This window comes from Lissotriton vulgaris, chromosome 4_1 (genome assembly GCF_964263255.1).
Source record: "Lissotriton vulgaris chromosome 4_1, aLisVul1.2, whole genome shotgun sequence".
NCBI classification, from domain to species: Eukaryota; Metazoa; Chordata; class Amphibia; order Caudata; family Salamandridae; genus Lissotriton; species Lissotriton vulgaris.
The window spans coordinates 479453754-479473744 of NC_141691.1; the positions used below are offsets into that span (position 1 = coordinate 479453754).

A 19991-nucleotide genomic window follows, 5' to 3' on the forward strand; every position below is an offset into this window, starting at 1 on the left:
AACAGTATGTGTTTTCATTCCTGATTTCTGATCCTTGCCTTCTGCTGGCAGATGTGGATGTAGGCATCAAAACAGCTCCTAAAAATAGGTACTTGCTCGTTCCTAATCCACTTTTTTATAACTCATATCAAAAACAAATTGGGTAATCTCAGAAGCATATTTATGACAGCGAAATACCTTTTGGTCGCTTCTTATGAGTACAGTACATTAAAGTCCATAGAAGCAGTTACTCAGTTATTAAGCATAGCTGCACAATAGGTGATTCAGATGCTGGAAAAAGTGACATTATTTATGATAACGTTTACATGATATGAAAGTTGCTTAGTGCCAGATGTATGACCATTGGCAATTGCGACTCGCAAATTGCCAGTCACAATTGCCAATGTACAACAGTGTCTGAGACACTGTTTGCGAATCCCAGTGGGGTCTCAAACTGCATGTCTCATGCATATTAATGAGGCTGTCGCAATTTGGTGGTCAGCCGACCTCCATGTCTAGGACTGCTTTTAAATAAAGCAGTTTTTTTAAAATTAAATGCAGTGCATTTTTTAAAAAAAGAATGAAACGTTTTTGATAAATTTTTTAAGGGCAGGTAGTGGTCCCTGGGACCACTGCCTGCTCTAAAAAAATGTTTGCACACCCATTCACAAAGGTTTGTGAATGGTTTGCCACCCTCCTGAAGAAGGTGGTAAACTGCGAGTGTTTGTGATCGCAATTGCGGTTGCAAAACATTCAGATAGCGGGTTCAGACTCGCTATTAGGAAGGGATGCCCTCGGAACTCCCCTTCCTAATAGTGAGTCGCTAACCACTATTTTGCGAGTCGCTATTTGATTAGCGACTCGCAAAATAGGGTTAGTACATGGGCCACAGGTTTTTTGCATGCGCAAACGGGTCTATCACTCATTTGCACATACAAAAATCCATCGTACATCTGACCCTAAGTCCATAGAAAGATAAAACAATATGGGCAAACATACCACAGAGTCTCAATATTTGCAGATGATTAATGAGAAACATCTGAGTTTCAAATTACCCACTTGAATATAATAATGTATATATTAATGAAGATAAATTGTAGGACATAGTAGAGAAGACTCGCCTGGAACATAGACTGCTTGCAGCTCCACTGAAGACACACGCAATCTCCCAGATATACAAGACGCGTATAGCACACACTGAACTCCCCCTGAAGGAGAGATGGGAAAGGGATCTTAGAAGAGGGGAGCAGGGATGTTGATACCCCAGGGTGGTCGCTATTAGGGCTGGGTTCTTCCTGGTCCAGTTCGAGATTCTCCTCAGGGCTTATTTTACCAAACTATTTTGCTGCACATGAGCAAGATAAACAGTAACAGATGTCCGAGGGGCTGCGGTCAAGTGGGTACTCTGCTTCACACAATTTGGGATTGTCCGAAGATATGATCATACTGGGCGCAAGTGGAGGAAGTGTTCACATGGGTGGTGGAAGAAAACATTGCCCTGACCCAAGCGATGGTCTCTCTGGGACTGTACTGGTGAGACGACCCTGTCAAGCTATACACTGCAATTCTGCAATGTCGCCCTGATTGTGGCCAAAAGAGACATAGTATGGCTGTGGGTCAGTCGAGGACTGCCCAGCGCATAAGACTGGATACAAGACATGGGCTGTTGCATGAGGACGGAATAAACAGTCACCACATGCCTAGGGTGGAGGTGTCTGGAAGGTTTTTGAAAGTAGATACAATTATTGAGGTATGCTGGGTGTAGTGCTTGAAAGTGTGAGTGAGGAGTTTCAATTGTGCTAGTTTCTGAATAGGGAGCCAGTGGAGCTCCTTCAGTTGGTGTTATGAGAGTGTGGTGTGTGAGTGTTAGACCTGGCATTTTTTGGTGTGTTCTGACCTCCCGGTTTTGACTCTGTTTTTGCTGGTTTAGTGTCTCTGCTTTCTCACTGCTGTTCATTGTTAAAGTGCAAGTGCTCCTATTGTAAATTAGATTATGGATTGGTGGTTCCATGATTTACATTATTGATTTACTGGTAAGTCCCTATTAAAATGCACTGAGAGTGCCAGGGCCTGTAAATCAAATGCTGATAGTGGGCCTGCAGCACTGATTGTGCCACCCACACGAGCAGCCTTTAAAAGGGTCCTCAGACTTGCCACAGCAGTGTCTGCGCGCAGCTTTTATTGACATGTCGACTTGGCAAGTGCAACCACTTGCCAAGCCCCAACCTTCTCTATTTGTACATGTGCGCCACCTCTAATGTAGGCCCAAGGTACCCCCGTTGGCTGGGTGCAGTGTATTTGAAAGGTAGGACATACACTGGTGTGTGTGAAATGTCCTGATAGTGAAATGCAGTATATTTCGTTTTTTCGTATTTGGACAAAGGTGCAAACCATTGCCAACTAGAGACCCCCTTTTTTAACAGGGAGGTTGATATTGATTCTGGCTGCTGAGTTCTGAATTGTCAGTAGCCTTCTGGTGAATGTTTTTGTTGATCCGGCATAGTGGTTTTTGCTGTAGCCCAGCTTGCTTGTGACCAGGGTGTGCGTGACAGGTTTCAGGGTACTGATCAAGAACCATTTGAAAATCTTCTTCAGCATCTTCAAGGTATGGAAACATGAGGCGGTGATGGCATTGACTTGTGAGGTCATCGGTAGTTTTCGTTCAATGATGATCCAGAGGGTTTGTGTTGGTCCTAGCTCTGTTGGCTATTAGGTGGAGTCCAACGTGATGTGCCCTTGCTGAAGATCATGATTTCGATCTTGTCAGTGTTCATTTTTAGACAGTTGGTCTTTATCCAGTGGGTGATTTCAATTATGCAGGCGTTGAACTTGATCTGGATCCTGGCGTCTTGTCCACAAGGGAGGGATTGAGTTGTGTGTCGTCGACGTAGGAGAGGATTTTGATATTGTGAGAGTGACCAATGATGTCTACCGGGATCATGTAAGGAAAGGCCTCCTTTTGTGTGGTCATCTCCAAGTTTTTGAAAGGGTGGAGCTGGTTTTTTGACTGTGAGAGTGCACTGAGGCCTGCTAACCAGATCTCAATGCCAGTGCCCCAACCCTAAAGTGTATGTCGGATTGGCTGTACCAAATTGGCAATGGCTAACTTACCTGTAAGTACCTAGTATATGGTAGCCACGACATATAAGTTAGAGGGGTACCTCAGGTATTGCACCACTGGTTGTGCCACCCTGGAGGTCCCCCAAATAAAACGAGTTTCCAAGTCCACCACTTCGAACTGGTACAGCAGTCATGTAGTGCTAGCCCAACTTTGCCATTGAAAAAGCCTCCCCTTCCCCTCTTCATCTGTATAAGTCATCCCTCTGGCAGGCCTACCGAGCCCTCAGAGTACGAGCTATCAACTCAGGAAGGATTGGTCTGTGACCACTACAACGGGTGACTGGTAGCCCAGTGGCTACTGGACTTCTGCCAGCCTGCAGAGGACTTAGTGGGATGTCGACTCTGTGACCAGGACCGCCTCACCCAGCTCAGGGACCAAGGAGTAGTGACATCAAGACCCCCTTCGACCCCATTGCACCCACAGCATCATCGGAGCATCTTCAACATTCTTCATCCCTTGCATCAGGACCACTCCATATGAATCCATTGCAGCGTGGATAAAGTGCCTGGAACTGCTTGAAGATTGCTTCTTCTGTGGTGGCAATTGTTTCTGTGGGCCTTGCTAGTCCCCCTGACTAGCTCTCTGCCAGAGTTGGTCGTCCACCGCATTGACACTTGCCCACATTTTCCTTGAAAACGCTCAAAAAGTGTCAAATTCTTTAAATTTGCCAGTGCTTGTTCATAGTTGAACGAAATGCTTTGATTTATTATTTATTGTAGATTCCATCTCTCACGAAGCCTCCGGTGGACCTTTTTCGTTTTTCTGTCTAAATTTGTATAAAAATACAGTCAATTTTTATAAATTGGTGTCGGATTACTCATGTTGATTTTCTTCAATTGTTTTGGTGATGTTTAAGTGCTTTACACCTGTTTCTTTGTTTAAGCCTTGCTGCTCAGAGCCACAGCTATCCAGGGTTGGGCTGAAGGTTAAAGAAATGAAAACTGGGGGTGGTAAAGGGGTTGGAAAGTGTATTACATCGTTATTTCACACAATCACAACATATAATACACCCCTTTTTTTCACAGATTATGTATGCGTTGAAGAGGGCTGGGCTCAGAAAGGATCCTTGCAGAACTCTGCAGGTCACAAGAGTACAAGGTGCATGGTGGCAGGCTGACTCACTGGGTCATCCCAGTCAGAAAAGAGCAGATCCACCGGAGTGCATGTCGTGGGATTCCGATGTTATGAAGTCGTTGGATGAGGATGGGGTGGGAGACTATGTCAAATGCTGCAGAGAGGTCTTGAAGAATGGGGGCTGATGTGTCTCCTCTGCACAGGGTCATATGGATGCCATCCGTGGCAGCAATGAGGTCATGTTCCATGCTGTGGTTGGGTCTGAAACCAGACTGAGTGGTGTTGAGGAGTTGTTGGTCGTTGAAGTATTCGGTTAGGTGTCTATTGATAATTTTCTCTAGGAGCTTAGTTGCGAATGGTAGCAGTGAGATCGGTCTGTAGTTGGCAAGCACTGAAGGGTCCACAGAGGGTTTCTAGAGGAATGCAATAATAGTTGTGTGTTTCGAAAAATCTGGGAAGGTTGCAGAAGAGGTGGAGGCATACAGAATGGCTGTGAACATGGCACGATTGGCTTGCAGTAATCTTGAGGAGGCATGTTGGGGTCGGGGCGTCCATTACTATCCTGAGTGGATGGACTTCATGATGGTAGCAGTTTCTTCCATGGTGATGACAGGCAATGTGGTTCTTTGGATACGAATCGAGGCGTGTTGCCAAAATTGGTGAAAATAGGGTCCAGGAGGTGTCTGGCGACATGGGTAGGTCCCTTTACTCGTTGAGTGAGGCCCAGGCTTCCAGGGTCTTCAGTGAGTGCTCTTGAGTTTGGTTCGGCATGGAGTTTCAGGTGAAAGGTCAGGTCTCCGATTAGAAAGTAATTGCTAGAATCGAGGGCGTGTGGTGTGATGATGTCCATGATGGTATTGGTGAAAGTGGTGCACGGTGCCATATGTCTGTTGATGAGAGTGCTGCTTATGGTGAAGTTGGCTGTGATGTGGAGCTTGAACAACAGGTGCTCCATGTTGGAGGATGGCATGTCTGTTATGCACCTGATGGTATTTTTGTGGATGATGGCAGTTTCGTCGCTGAGCCTGTGAAGTCTGTCTTGCCTGGCAAGCTTGTAGCCAGGGGAAGGGCAGTGGCGATATAAGGTGCCGATTTAGGGTTCAGCCAGTTTTCCGTGAGAAAAAAATAGTAAAGGGTATTGTTGTGCTGAAGGTCCCAGATCTGTAGGGATTGAGAAACAGATAATCCATCACTGACCCACACACTATATACTTGTGGTCCTTGGGTTCTGACCACGATTCCCGTTCCTGCGTCTCTTGTCTGATATGCACCTTAAGGCCATCAACAGGCGCAAAGCCAAGCTGTTTATGGCACTGGTCCACAATGGCATGCAGAGTCTTTGTTATTCCAAACCACAGTCAATAACTCCATTCTCACATTCACCTGACTTCAAATCAAAGAAGGACCGGAACCATAAGACACATGGCAGAGAGAAATCCCCTTGATGGCCCTGGTCTCCCACAAGATCTTAAACCTTGGAGCCAGTGATAGTCATATTGGAGCCATCCAACCCCATTCCAGCCGGCTCCAAGCCTGTTCCACAGCCGGACCTGACTTGCGAGTCAACTCCATCGGTACCGCCTCTATCAAGCCTGGACCTCCAGGCGCTGCATCCCTCCTTCTCAGAGTTCCTGGCGCTGCATCCCTCCTTCCATGAGTTCCCAACACCAGGTACTGACCCAGCAGGGTTCCTCAATGCCATGTTCAGTATTTTGTCGAGGGCTTCAGCCCCATCTGGTATGCCCTTGAGTTATGGACCACCATTTGTTCTACCCATATTCCTGACCATAGCGCCATGTGGGTTCTGGACCACCATTCGCCCTACCCATATTCATGCCCATAGCGCCATTTGGCGCCGGACCCAATTTGTCAATATACTCAAGCTTTATGGGACAGATGATTGCACTGCATGTCCCAGAAAAAATGAGTGCACTTTCACAGGAAGTGTTGCAGGACCTTGATACAGGGGACTTGGTGGGAAGAGCAATGTGTGCTTCAGTCTTTATTAGATGCCATACCTGGCTTAGGACCTCAGGCTACTCGAGCGATGTACATGCCAATCTCATAGACCTACCCTTCAATGGTTCCTGTCTTATTGGAGAAAAAGAGGAGACAGCCCTAGAAAGGTTAAAGGACTGTAAAGCAACTGACCCACTCCCTGGGTCTTCAAAAGATGCAGCTCTAAAGAGACTACAAGCAGTTTCATAATTTTCAGGAGTTTTCCACAGGCTTCTCCTTTTAGCAAAGACAACCCTACCAGCAGCAAGCTGAATAACCGCAGAACCATTTGGTCCATCAATAAAAGCGTTGAGGCAGGGGTAAGGGGCACAAATCCCTCCAGCCAATCACCTTCTCCTTCCCCCCCTGCCCCTCCCAGTTAAACAGTCTTAGTTCTCTTCCCCTAACACACTTGGAGCCTGTAGCCTGTGGGAGGGCGAGTTTCCTCCTTTCTGCTGAACTGGAAGACCATTAACTTGGATCAGTGGCTCCTCCAAATAATTGAAAGAGGCTACAACCTTCTCTTCCTTTGGGTCCCATCCCACCCAAACCCGATCCTCTCTCCCACTCTGGACCACCTTATCATCCTGCAACAGGATATGGTAGCTGGCCTTCAGAAAGGAGCTGTGGAGTTAGTACCTGAGCAGGAAAGGGGTCAAGGATGATTCTTCTGCTATTTCCTTGTGCTTAACCCCTTCGATGCTGATGACGAGCTCAGCTCGTCATCACCCACGGGGGTCGTGTGCTGATGACGAGCTGAGCTCGTCATGGTGCCACTAAAATGGCATTTTCCAGCACAGGGGGGGAAAACGCCTAGCAGCCAAGTGGTTAAGAAGGATGGCGGTTTACATCCCACCCTGGACCTCAAAAAAGAAAAGTACAACATGCTGGCTCAAGTTTTGCTGGCACTTGTAGCTTTAGACTGATGGTGTCTCTCGACCTGCAGGGTGCATACTTCCACATTTCCTTCATGCAGGCGCATCAAGGGTTGTTGTAAGTATGTAGTTTGTTCTCTGTGCAACCAATTTGCTGTGCTCCCATTTGGTTTGAAATCAGCACTTTGAGTCTTTATGAAGATGATGGCAGTGGTCACAGTCCATCTCAGAAGTTCGGGTACCTGGACAAAGCCAGGTCACCAGAGGTGGTTGCGCACTATTTGCAGTTGACAGTCTCGCTTCTGTTTGACCCAAGTTTTACAATCTTCCTAGGTCTGCCAGCTTCCTGCATCCTCCTAGTCACACACACGTTAGACCATGAATGCCATACAGCGGTGCTTTCACAGGCAGTGGTTGCAGTGTGAGAGACACCTGGCAAACCTGGCACTCACTCAGCGATGCGGCTAGGTGGTTTGGTAGGGTAACAAGGCCTGTCTGACCTGTGGGGAATGACCTTTGCTCTCCCCCTGACATGACTATAATAGTGACAGATGCCTCCACTCTAGTATAGGGAGCTCACCTGGAGGATCTAGAGATCAGAGGCCTCTGGTCTCCGGATGGACAAGTTCTTAGTATCAGCCTGTTGGCGCTGCGGGCAATTTGGCTGGCGCTCAAGGCCTTTCTTCCCTCCATCCAAGGTTGGTCCATCTAGATCTTGATGAACAACACAACAGCAAGTGGAAGTAGGATACCACCTCCTTCACCTGGAAGTGCTGATACTGTGGTCTTGGGCCCACCACTAAGGGATCTGGCTCACTACTAATCACATTGTGAGGTCTCTGAATATCAGAGCCAACAGCCTGAGTCAGCTTTATCATGCCGATCTTGAGTGGGGTCTTCTGCCAGAGAGTAGTCTTCACCCGCTAGGGCACTCCTCGGATGAACTTGTTTGCCTCTTCAGAAAATGCTCAATGCCAGCAGTTCTATGCCCTTCAGTATCCATTGAGGGGAGCCTTGGTGAATGCTTTTCAGTTGAGCTGGAACATTCAGCTGCAATACGCGTTTCCCCCCTGTCCTTGATTTGTTCGTTTCTGAGGAAGATTTGCCAAAAGTAAGAGTTGCCAAAACCATGCCCAAGTCATTTTTCATTTCCACAGATTGGTCAAGAAGGTTGTGGTATGTGGACCTTCTGCACTTCTTCATAAGCCCTCTGTTCAAGCTGCCTTTCAGACCAGACCTCCTCTTCCGGGCTTAGGGGATGGTGCCGCACCCCAGTGTCTGAGGCCCCCATCTACATGCCTGGAGATTGAGTTGCAATATCTGAGTTGGTTGGTGCTATGCTATCAGTGTGTCGCCCTTCCACAAAGTTATCTTGCTCTGGCAGATGGAGCAACTTTGAGGTGTGGTGCGCGGGCAACAACAAAGACCCATCACAAGCCAAGTTGTCTTAGGTCCTGTCATTCGCACTTTCTTGTGGCCACAGGAGGTGTGTGATTGGTACTGTTAAGAAGTACCTAGCTGCACTGTCTGTGTTTCTCTGTCTGCCAGAACTGCCATCCCTGTTTGAATCCTCAATTGTGATGTGTTTTCTGGAGGGGTTGACAAGTATGTATTCTTCACCCCTCTTTATTGTTTCACAATTGGACTTTAATTTGTTTTTAATTTTTCTGATAGGGACTATCTTTGAGCCCTTATATAGTTGTCCCTTAAGGATATTGACCTAAAAACTGTTTTATTCGTGACAATGACTTCAGACAGACAGGAGAGCCCGTTAATGGCTCTTAGTTCCCATCCTCCATTCACATCTTTTTTCCTGGACAAGTTGATGTTGGAAACCAGGCCGCTCTACTGCCTAAGGTGACTCCCTTCCATCTAATTAAGTCCATCACTCTTCCAACTTTCCATCCTCCGCCCCATCCCATGAAGGCGCGGCTGCATAGGTTGGATCTTAAGCAGGTAGTCAACTACTGCCTAGACCACACCAAGGATACACAACCAGGTGACCAACTCTTCGTTTGATGGATTGTTGTAGGGAAAGTTAATAAGATTTCAAAATATTTTTGGCATTGCACTACTCTATGGATGTCAGTCCATCCGGCTCGAAGGCTTGGAAAAATGAATGGGAATTGATGTTGTTGCATCAGGGTGGGCCCTATATGTCTTCAGTGAAGTCTTATGACACAACTTCCGATGTGACCACAGGACCCACTACTGGTGACGTGAGAGATTTGAAGTTTGTGGATCCAGTCTTAGAACCTGGGATTATTCTACACTTGACCAATCAACAGGTAGATAAGAGTAACCACCAAAACGATTCTTACCGCAGGAAAGTAACTTTTTTTTTTGTAGATCTTTTGTGACCTGAACTAGAAGAGGTAAACACAGGTTGATTTCCTGATTCCTACCACTGTCTAACAATCGTTGTCTATTACAGTATCACCATGCAGTTAGAGGCCCAGTAATTCCGTACATCTATTGCTTGAGTGCATAGTTATCTTTGCTTTTAAGCCAGGATAATCTTGCTGAAGTCTGAGCTTTAGGCCGACTGCTGTGATGCCGATTTTAGATGGTCAAAATGGGACTATGATGAATATAAACCCTAATTTCTGTTATGGGTAATAATCTTAGACTAATTTGGTGTATGTTTTCAAATCTACTGCTATGTAAGCAGCCGTAAACTGTCAAGACTTCCCACTAGACCTCAGCTCTTAATAATAGTCATACTTGTAATTTTAATTGTAAATCATAAAACCATTTGATCAGATAGTGATACCCTCAGCTAGGATTTGTCTTATCTATACTAGTAACAATTATCAGGATAGCCCCTGTTATGTGTGTTGTTACTCAGTAGGCTTTAATTACAGCCTCCGAGCAATATTTTCTCAAATAGCAATGTCCTGCCTGCAGCTCGCTTCTAACGCTTCAAAAAAAATCTTTTGCACGGGAGCCGCATGCATTTGCAATGCAATAGGTCTTGCATTTATGAGAGTTTGAGCTATTGGCATTGTAAATGGCAAGTCAACACCTAAATAAAAGGCATTGTCATTTACAAAGCCAATAGCTCAAACTCTCGTAAATGTGAGACCTATTGCATTGCAAATGCTTGTTTTATATTTGTTGGCTCCACATAAAATATTTCATAAATTGTGTACCTGCTTGATGAGTATGTGTTGTATGTCAGAACTAAGCCATACACCATCCAACGTACTCTACGGTCATCCTCAGAGAATTTTCAACAGTACCCAACTTTAAACTTAAAACGAGGGGTGGAAAGACACTGGCAGTCCTAGGGACCAAAGCCTGGAACTCCCTGCCAACACAACTTAGACACACACAAACGGAACTCAACTTTAGGAAGTCCTTAAAAACCTGGATCTTTGGTATCCCAGACAACACTGCTTTGTCTCTTACCTGAAGTTCTGTCATCTGAGTTTGTGCCAGCTCTTCTCAGGTGCCCTTTCTCTCCGTCTACAGCGCCAAGATATTCCTTGGAGTGAACGTTGCGCTTTATAAAAGCTCTTTCATTCATTCATTCATTCATTCATGTTGTTTTGCAGTCAAATGATCGAAATTGCTTAAGCCAGAGTCCCTGGCTTCCATTAATTATTCGGTGGGAGTCCCTGGATTCCAGTAACGATTCAGTGGTTGCCCCCAGATTCCAATAATGACCAAGTGGGGGTCTACAAAGTTCAGAAGGTTAAGAACCACTGGTTTAAATGGTAGGAACTCTTACCAGAGCCACTACTCATTTACCAACAGTTTTGAGCAAGGTGGTTGTTCTTTTAGTGGTGCATTACTTGTTCAGCGTATATTTTTCATAGAGCAATTCAGGCACTTCTCAGCATGTCTGTAAAACCTGTAATCACAGTACCAGCATTTCTAAATTTGAGTGCCTTACTTTTACCGAAAAGTGTAGCACTTTTCAAGATGACTGCTATACATTTACTGGAATGATTTACGATTATAAAACAGTGGCAGCTTATTTCTAAGGACTTGATATGTAATGGGATATTACATGCATTTCTTGCAAGTGATGACACACTTTGACTAGGAGTGCAGTGACATATCTCAGCATAACTGATTTGCTCCACCACAAATGAGCACGCTCCAACTCTTCCATGAGACCTAATTTGATATTGCACCATCACCTCCTAGAAGGGGATGTCGCGATTTTAATAGGAGAGTGTGTCCACGTCTACCTCTGGCTTGCCTGCTTGTAAAGAAGCAGCACTAACACCTCTCAGCATGGTGCCATAATTATAATAAATATATACTTCAGACTTAGATATGTCCCTGCAGTGCCCAACTCGTACACAAATAGCACTTCCTTAGGATAAATGGATATTCTGTGCATGTATGTAGTATGTGAACTACTGTAGTGTGAACTTAGCTGCAAATGGCACGGTTTCTGGAGTGTGTGGGCATCTGGATTCCACTCTGGCGATGCTCCTTCAGCACATGTTGCTAAGCCCTTTGGACAGCTTGATACTGGGTGATAATATTCACTGCCTCATAGACAACTCTGTAGAAGGAAAAATGTGGTGTTGTTATTATTATTGTTCTAGTTGTTTCTATCGTGTTTACCATTCTCATTGGCATTATTATTAATACTAATAGTAGATCAGTGGCAATTGTGGAAGTAGAAATACATATTTAATTATTGTTATTATAAGTATTTTGTATAATTTTCATACCTTTTTAATCATTCATACTTTAGTCTCCAGCCATCCTGAGTATCAAGTAAATAAAAATGTCATTCATCCCAAAGATACTTTAAACCAGTTCTTAAGAAAAACATAAACTCTCCATGTTTTGAATTATGCACATGCGTGGTGTGTGTAAAACGTTTTACTTGTTTCCAAAATGCGAGAGCCTGTAATAGAAATGTACACCTTTCTTAATTTTCCTGACATACTTGGTGAACTACTCCCTTTGCCTCTAGTCACTGTAAAAGAGTAAGTGTGCCTTGCAGTTGCCTACTATCCCTCCACAGCTTAAAAATGATCTGTTTGGGTGTACGTTTAGCTGTGTAGGAAAGATATTCATTTGCATGGATCACTCATCTGACACTTCCCTGGTAACACCTACTGGGCGTCACACATGAGGAAATATCAGCATTCGTGATAGGCACATGACATCACTGCACTGACTTCACATAGAAATACACAGATCCAGTTTAATGAATCAGCTCAGGTTTTGTGTATGATGTCCCCTATTTCTGTCTGTAGTGTGTGCAGGAACTGTTTAGTAAATTAGCCCAATTATATTTACATATACTCGGAAGAAGGAGTAGCATTTAAGGTCATTCACTATTGGTAACATATTCTGGTGCACACCTTTGTGTATGAATAAGCCTGCCACATATGTACAAGGGTGCCTCCTTCAGGTATAGAAGAACACTTTCTCAACTCGGTGTTTGGCTGCTGGAGAAACCTTGGCAAAAGGAAGGAGAAGGTCCTTACACAAGTATATTTTAAGGTGGTTTTGTATGAATGATTGGGATTGAATAACTATATCTATGTATAAGATTTTGCAAATATGTGGTAAAAGAAATATACTCTTATGTAAGTATTTGTGAACATTACATATAGAGAAGTCATTTACTGTTTACAATAAGAAAGTATGTGATGTTTCAACTGAGCAAAAATAGGAGTCAAATTCACAAAGGTCTGCTTTTACATACCAGAAAAGTACTACTGAAGGTTTCCTCTTATGCTTCAAATACATTTTCGTTTTTTTGGGGAGTCACAAATCGGAAATCTACAGCAGCCATATGGGTAACTTTAGCTATTTGCTTTTTTCACATGAAAGATAACTTTTCCTGTAGAGAAAGCCCTTCTCCTAAATTAACTTGAAAATTGGGTGTGTCCCTTTTCCAGTCCCAGCCAAGAAGCAAAGTTATGTCAACCTTTTTAGAAGTAACTTTACAGATGGCAATGGCCATGCAAGAACTTTCTGAATACCAAAAGCCCAGGAGCCTGTGCTTGTTTCATGGTTTTAGCATGGCCACTCTGTTGACTTTCCCCATTCCAACCAAGAATTTGCAACAGTGGATTAGCCACCATCTTAGTGCACCTTTCGGTTAGAAACGTTGCTACCGTTGCCCAGTAAATCTCACAAAACTGTGGAAGCAAAATGGGAAGCGGAACCGAATTCCACAGGAATAGAGTTTGACTGGGAATTGATTCATAAGTCAGCACTTGCCCACAAAGTATCACCCATCCTATTCCAGACGAAGTATATGCTCTTGAATAGGTCGTTCTGGACTCCGGAAAAGCTATTTAAATGTAAATTACGTGACTCTCCGGAATGCTGGAATTGCCAATCAGGGACTGGTGATCTTCCTCACATGCTATTCAACTGTCCCTTACTGAGAGAATACTGGGAGAAAATATTTGTATGCATTCATCACGTCTTTAAGATAAAACCTATGAAGGAATTTGTATATGTCATTCTAGGGGGGCTGGAACCACGACTGGCAAATGAGCAAGATCGTCAGCTTTTGGACCTAATGTTAACATTGGCTTGTAAGGTTGTTTTATGCAAGTGGAAATGTGCTAAGGAAGTGAATTTCAAGATCTGGCAGGAATGGCTGTCTTTCCTAAGAGGTGCTACTAATCAAGCATTACAGTCTTCTACGTGGTGTCCATCCAATAGGAAGTTATGGAAATCATTAGACAAATCTTCCCTTCATTTTGAGCCGCCTTGAAGCAATACGACCTTGTTAGAGTACCTTCAATATATGAGTGTGCACCTTCGTCCATATGTTGGAGCTATACCCACTACATCCACAAATCGAGTGTTTGACAAGTTACTCTATAACTATGTGATAAGCAAGAGTGATTTTCTCTTTCTCTTTATTTTTATCATTTGTAGTTTCTGTACTGGTCTGACAATATCTGTATCAACTCACTTATGATGGAAGATTTACTGTAATGTCTTTTACTTTTGTTTTCTTACTTCAATAAAAACGATTTGAAATAAAAAAAAAAAGAAGGAAAGAATCATAAATGACTGAACTCATTTTTAAATACACTAACTAAAAGAGGTAGACAAAATTGTGACTGTATTCAACTATTGTGGTATCTTCAGCCACCTTTCAAGCAATGAGCATATAAGATTCACCCTGCTTTGTGTTTTCATTCCAGTACGATGACCCGCTGCACCCATGAGCAATCACCTTATCAACTCCTTCATGGAGAGCCACACATCTTCGAGGAAGTACTAGGACTGAAGTTCCGTATATCTCCTGATGCGTTTTTTCAAGTCAATACAGCAGGAGCTGAAGTTCTGTACAAGACCATTGCAGAACTGAGCCATGTCAGCAGAGATACATCTTTCCTTGATGTCTGCTGTGGAACTGGTGAGGAAAGAATTCCACATATCCATTATGCTACTAGAAAGTGTACTACTATTTTATCTCTGTCACCAGTTTCTCTCCTATACGCCAAAGGCTCCCTCATAATAGCAAGTTTGCTAAGCCATAGGCACTCCTTGAAAGCCATCAGACAAGTTCTCGCATTATCCTGGATGCACACATGCCACTCTCTGCTCCTCTTCTTACACTTGCTTAGTACACAGGATCCATTCAAGGTTCCTTCAACTGTTTAGCTTGGGCAAAGTATTTCGTGCTGCATTTCCTTTACAAATTTGATCTACTATTTTCATTGATCATCACAAATTTAGAAAAACAGGTTTGCAGATGTGTAATTTTTTTTTCATCATAGCAATAAAATCAATCTAAAGTACATCTTCTTGGTGCAGCTATGATATAATTGATATGATATCATTCTTCTGTTTTATCTATAAAATTGGAGCAATGTATTGTGTATTGTATTTTCAGGTGCTATTGGCCTATCAATGGCTAGCAAGGTGTCAGAGGTGCTGGGAATTGAACTGATAGAACATGCAGTTGAGGATGCCAAGTGGAATGCATCTTTCAATGGTAAGTAATACATCAGGACCTGCCTGTCCTTGAGTATATTTACTTTGAACATGTTTGAAACGTATCTGGAAGTCCCTATTTAATATGCCAGCAATGTCAAGCTTTCCATTCTTACATTACTGGTAAAATGAGTACCATTTATTTGTGATATGGGCTATAGACATTTTCCTGAAGTATGCTTGGGTGTTATTTTAGAATCATTCACACCACTTAGAATATGTATGAGGGTGGCCACCATCCTTCTGTGGTTGGCGCAGGGTTCTACTTGACTCAAATATTGAGTCTCAAAACCACATCCAGTTGGTTAAGACCGATGACCACACCCCAAAGAGCTTGACTGTAAGGTAACTATCTGCTTCACTTAGCACTTTCACTGCACAGGCATTTCCATAGCCCTACCTCCTCTGGGCCTCCCTAGTCTATATTTTCACATGGTGGTGACTTCTCTGTCAGTTCTCAGTATGGCACAATTTCTCCACAACTGCAAGAATTACCTTCAATGGCCAGTGTTTGTATTTCTGTGTTACCCTGCATTTCACATAGTTTCTCCACCACTACACTGCTGCCTTCCACCACTGTGCATATCGGGGGATCAACATCCTGAAAGAGAGAGAAAGAATCTGGAAAGGGTCTGCACAATCAGCACAGAACTTTATAGACACCATCAATGTGAATGATTTCAATCTCCAGTTTACAGCTCACATCAGTGATCAAAAAGTCCAGTTTTTAGATGTGGAACTGTATATATGCAATGATACCATACAATCTAAGTTACACAGAAATATCACGGCAGGTAACTCCACTTTACATGCTTACAGCAGCCACCCTCGTCATCTCATAGGGAGCATTCCTTCCGGAGAATTCCTTAGGATTAGGAGAATCTGTAGTCTTGACTCGGATCGTGACACCTGCCAAACTGAAGCCTTTAGGAGATTTTTACAAAGAGGATACAAGGCTAAGGGCCTCACAGCAGCACTTACTAAGGCCAACAATGCTGAATCCATTGGGAGGGACACAGACTCTGTGCCATCTAACTCAGAGACTATAGAGCCCAACACAGTCAGGCTAATCACCACCTATACTAACCAACAACATCAAGTCAGAAAGATCATTCTCAACAACTGGCACATTATCAAAACTGACTTAACTCTCTCTCAAATATTGCCAGTTAGTCCCGCAATTACATTCAGAAGGGCCCCGTCCATGCTTGACACTCTGGTTAAAACCTGTCCAGAGGTGATTGAGGCCCCTACCACTTGGTTATCCACCAAAAATGTTTTTATAAATGTAATGTTTGTAGTGCGTGCAAATTCGGCACAAACAAAACAGAATATATTGATGCTTTCCAACCTCAGCCTGTTCTCATCAAGGGTCGATACACGTGTCGCACAGAATGTGCAATTTATGTACTAGAGTGCACATGCCACTTGAGGTATGTGGGTAGTACTAAACTGCAGGTATATAACCACATCCTACAACATTTAAGGGCCATTGTAAACACTGATCACAGTTACCCAGTCGCAAGACACTTTAACCTAGTACATCACAACAACTTAAATGATTTATCGTACTACGTTATCGATGCAGTGCCAAAATCAAAAAGAGGTGGCAATAGAGAGAGATCATTGCGTCAGCTTGAGTCTCACTACTTCCTGACTCTTGACATTAAGATGCCTAATGGAATGAATACAGGTGAAGATTTGCACAACTATTTGTAATACATTTTATGCTCATTTTGTTGGTTTATTCATGATTGGATTTTACATGGATTTTAACATGTTTTATGTAAGGCAGTCTTTTTGAAGTGGTGGTTTTAGCAATCCTTGTATTCCAGTATTTTAAGTCATGATCCTTATCCTATTGTTATAGTCTTTTAGCCTTTCTGGTTTTTAGCTGTTTATGTGGGAGATGGATGAGTTGACTTTTTATCTGGTTTTATAGAAGAATCGCGCTTCTTCCCCACTTTTAAAGATTTGAGAGGTATTTATTCGTGTATATATACACACTTTTATACCTGTTTTTAGCCTTACAAGACTAATGGGTCCATACCTTCACATTTCTTCAAATCAGTGTCCACATAGAAGTAACCATCTATTTGAGGATAACCTCATTACTGTTACTGAGGACATGTCTGTGTTACATGAAGACTCTGAGACTCTGTATAGTTACCCGATTTTGCACATTTTTGCCCATTATGCACATGTTGCACTTTTTGCATATTTTGTACATCTTAATGTGGCACATTTGAGCTATGCATTTATGCTGGCCCATAACTCTACAAATCCTGTGTTCCCTCTGCCTTTCGTCCTCAACCAGGATCACGTAACTAGGTGACTGGCATCAATATATCACTCATGTAGCAACCACATGATACTGTACAACATCAGTATGTATTTTACTGACTTTAACTTAATTAGATTCATCTATCGAGTTTTTCCATTCTTGTATTTTGGCACTATGCCATCAAGTACCGCCCAGTCTGCACATCCCTTTCTTTATTTTAACATAGTCTGAGTCACGTTTTTGCACATTATTAGCACTTGCACATTTATAGCCAATTTTCCCTCATTTTTTGACTCCATGATTAACTTGCTTATATATACATTACTAGCAACTTTGAAGATATAAAAAAAATTAATAAAATAATTATCGGGGAGGAGCTACGTCACCAACCAAGATGGCCGCATAGTCTCCCGGCTCCGCCGACCTCCGTCTTTCGGTCTGTTATCCTGTTGACTATCCTGGTTTCCCACACCGGACCCGTATGTGTGATCTGACCTGCTTTCCAGTGGTGCAGTCCCGGAGTTTCTCCGCAGTCGTGGAGCGGAGATACGTCGATGGTTGTGTGAGGCCTAACCCAGCGAGGACGCCGGGGTCTCGAGTGCAGGCTCTGCCGGGTCCAAGTTGAACAACAACGGACTGCTGAATGTGGTAGGGTGCGCTCTCCGGAACATTCAGACTTTTGATTGGTATGCTACTGCCAACTGCCTGGTGTTTAATAGTAGGTGAGGAGAAGAGTGACGCGTGGTGATGTGTCGCGGGGGTCCCTGACCGGGGGTTCGGCAATCGCTTCGTCGATCCCCCCGGGTCGGTAGCTCGCTGCGTATTACTGATTGCTAAACTTCAGTCCCTCATGGCTTACTCCTGCTCCGTCTAATTTTGCCCCGGAGAAGACGCCACTCCGTGGGGACCACCATGTTGGAGGAAGAAATGCAGCTAGCGGAGCAGGCTCAAACTGGCCCGTCATTGCGAACGGTGCTGGAGGCACTTATGGCACTCAGGGGAACCATTGCAGTCCGGACTTGCAGTTTGTTGTCTGAGACTGTTGGCCTCACAGATCTGAGAGCGGACCCTGACTCGACACTCACGCCTCAGCAATCAGCCTGCATTTCCATATCTTTCTCTGAGACTTTTTTTGACCCGGCGCTGGAAGTAGTGTTTGCTCCTACTACACTGGATCTACCTGACTGTACTGTGCCCGATCGCCCTATGGAGCCGTTGAAACCCCCGATTGTGTATCCCCTGGAACATTTGCAAGATATCCCCATTCTGGAATTGACTACTTTTTATCCTTTGCTGTTTTGGACCTTGTCGACTCCCCTCCCCTGTCGGTCTCTCAAGATGGCGGATGGGTTACAACTTGGCTTCGGAGACGGGGAGGGGCACCATTGTCACCAATCATCCATATCGAGAACTACCGCACTTTTTTCAGCTTCGTGGAATTGGCTTTCTTTAACTAATGACTTTAATGCATTTGATAGACGGGGCCAGGGGTGAGATTGTTATTTGGGTCTCTCACTGTCGCATAGGTTTAACGGGATTGTTTTTTTTTTTTTTTACCTAACGGAGTCCGGGGCGGGGTGGGTCATGACGGGGGAAGGAGACCGGGAGTCCGTAGAAACATGCCCTCCTCCGATCTCCCTCACAAGTAGGGTCTTTTGCCTTTTCTTTCTTTCTTTCTTCTATATTTCGGGTTCTATTATTGGGGGACAGGCACGCTGCGAGGAGGGTGGCCGTAGTCATCAGCAGGGGTGCAGGGTGGGGGGGTGTGGGGATGGGTGTTCGTTTTTATTTTTGTTCTATGGCCTCTTCTCTTCCTTCTTCTTTCTTGTCTTCTTTCCCTTCTTTTTCGGGTTAGTGTAGTGGGTTCGGCTTTCTTGCATCCTGGTCTCTATATATGTACCTTGATTATTCGGAGTTTTGGTGCTCTGGGGCGGTCGGTACTGATGGAGTCGACGAACAGAATGCATTAGTATATCCTGATGACTCATGTCTCAACTCTGTTGACTCAGTGGATAGCGAGTTTCTTTAGGACACGTTGTTTCTTTGCTCGCCCCCTTCTGTGATCCGAGACACTGTGCGATACCCGACTCTTCTACTTATTATTTAAAAATGAAAACCTCCTATCCTGCGTTTAAATCGAATTACTCTTGCAACCGGTACGCTTTGTGAATTGAGATCCTACGATTAGCGGCCAGCCCAAGGGGTTGTAGGCCCTTGTCTGTATTTGATTGCAAATGTTCAATAAAGGTTTTCCCAAAAAAAACACACAAAAAATAAAAAATAAAAAATTATTATCCTCTAGCGCATAATATTTGATGCCACTTGGCCTTATCTTTTGCACTTCAGTTTTGGTTCTGTATCTGCTGCTAGTTTTTGTTGCAGAGGAGAATATTCATGATTGTTATGTAAACAATTATATGTATTCAGTTCGAAATGCACATATGTAATCTCATGTATTGACATAAGCAAGATGTTTTCTATGTTTATTGTTTATATAGGAGGAGCCATTGGTTTTTAATGCACTATTTAAGACACGCCTCTATTTAGGCACCTCATGTGATCAAGACCGGGGTGACCCAGTCGAAACGCGTCATGCTAAGGAGGCCGTGGTGAAAATAAACAGCACCTAAATTTCACGAGCCAACTTGTGGTCTGTACCTGTTCTTCCCTTCGATCCCCGAGGGGACATGGATGTTTGTTGAAGGACTTGGTTGCA

General features: G+C 43.9%; 1 protein-coding gene across 2 annotated transcripts in view; it reads left to right on the forward strand.

Annotated features, from left to right (window-relative positions):
- Positions 1 to 19991, forward strand: part of TRMT2B (tRNA methyltransferase 2B) — a 137381-nt gene that overhangs the window by 93654 nt on the left and 23736 nt on the right. For both annotated transcript variants that reach the window (XM_086964632.1, XM_086964633.1), the window contains exons 9-10: positions 14196 to 14410; positions 14891 to 14992. In XM_086964632.1, the coding sequence (XP_086820758.1) occupies positions 14196 to 14410; positions 14891 to 14992 (317 nt within the window). The remainder of the gene's footprint in view (positions 1 to 14195; positions 14411 to 14890; positions 14993 to 19991) is intronic.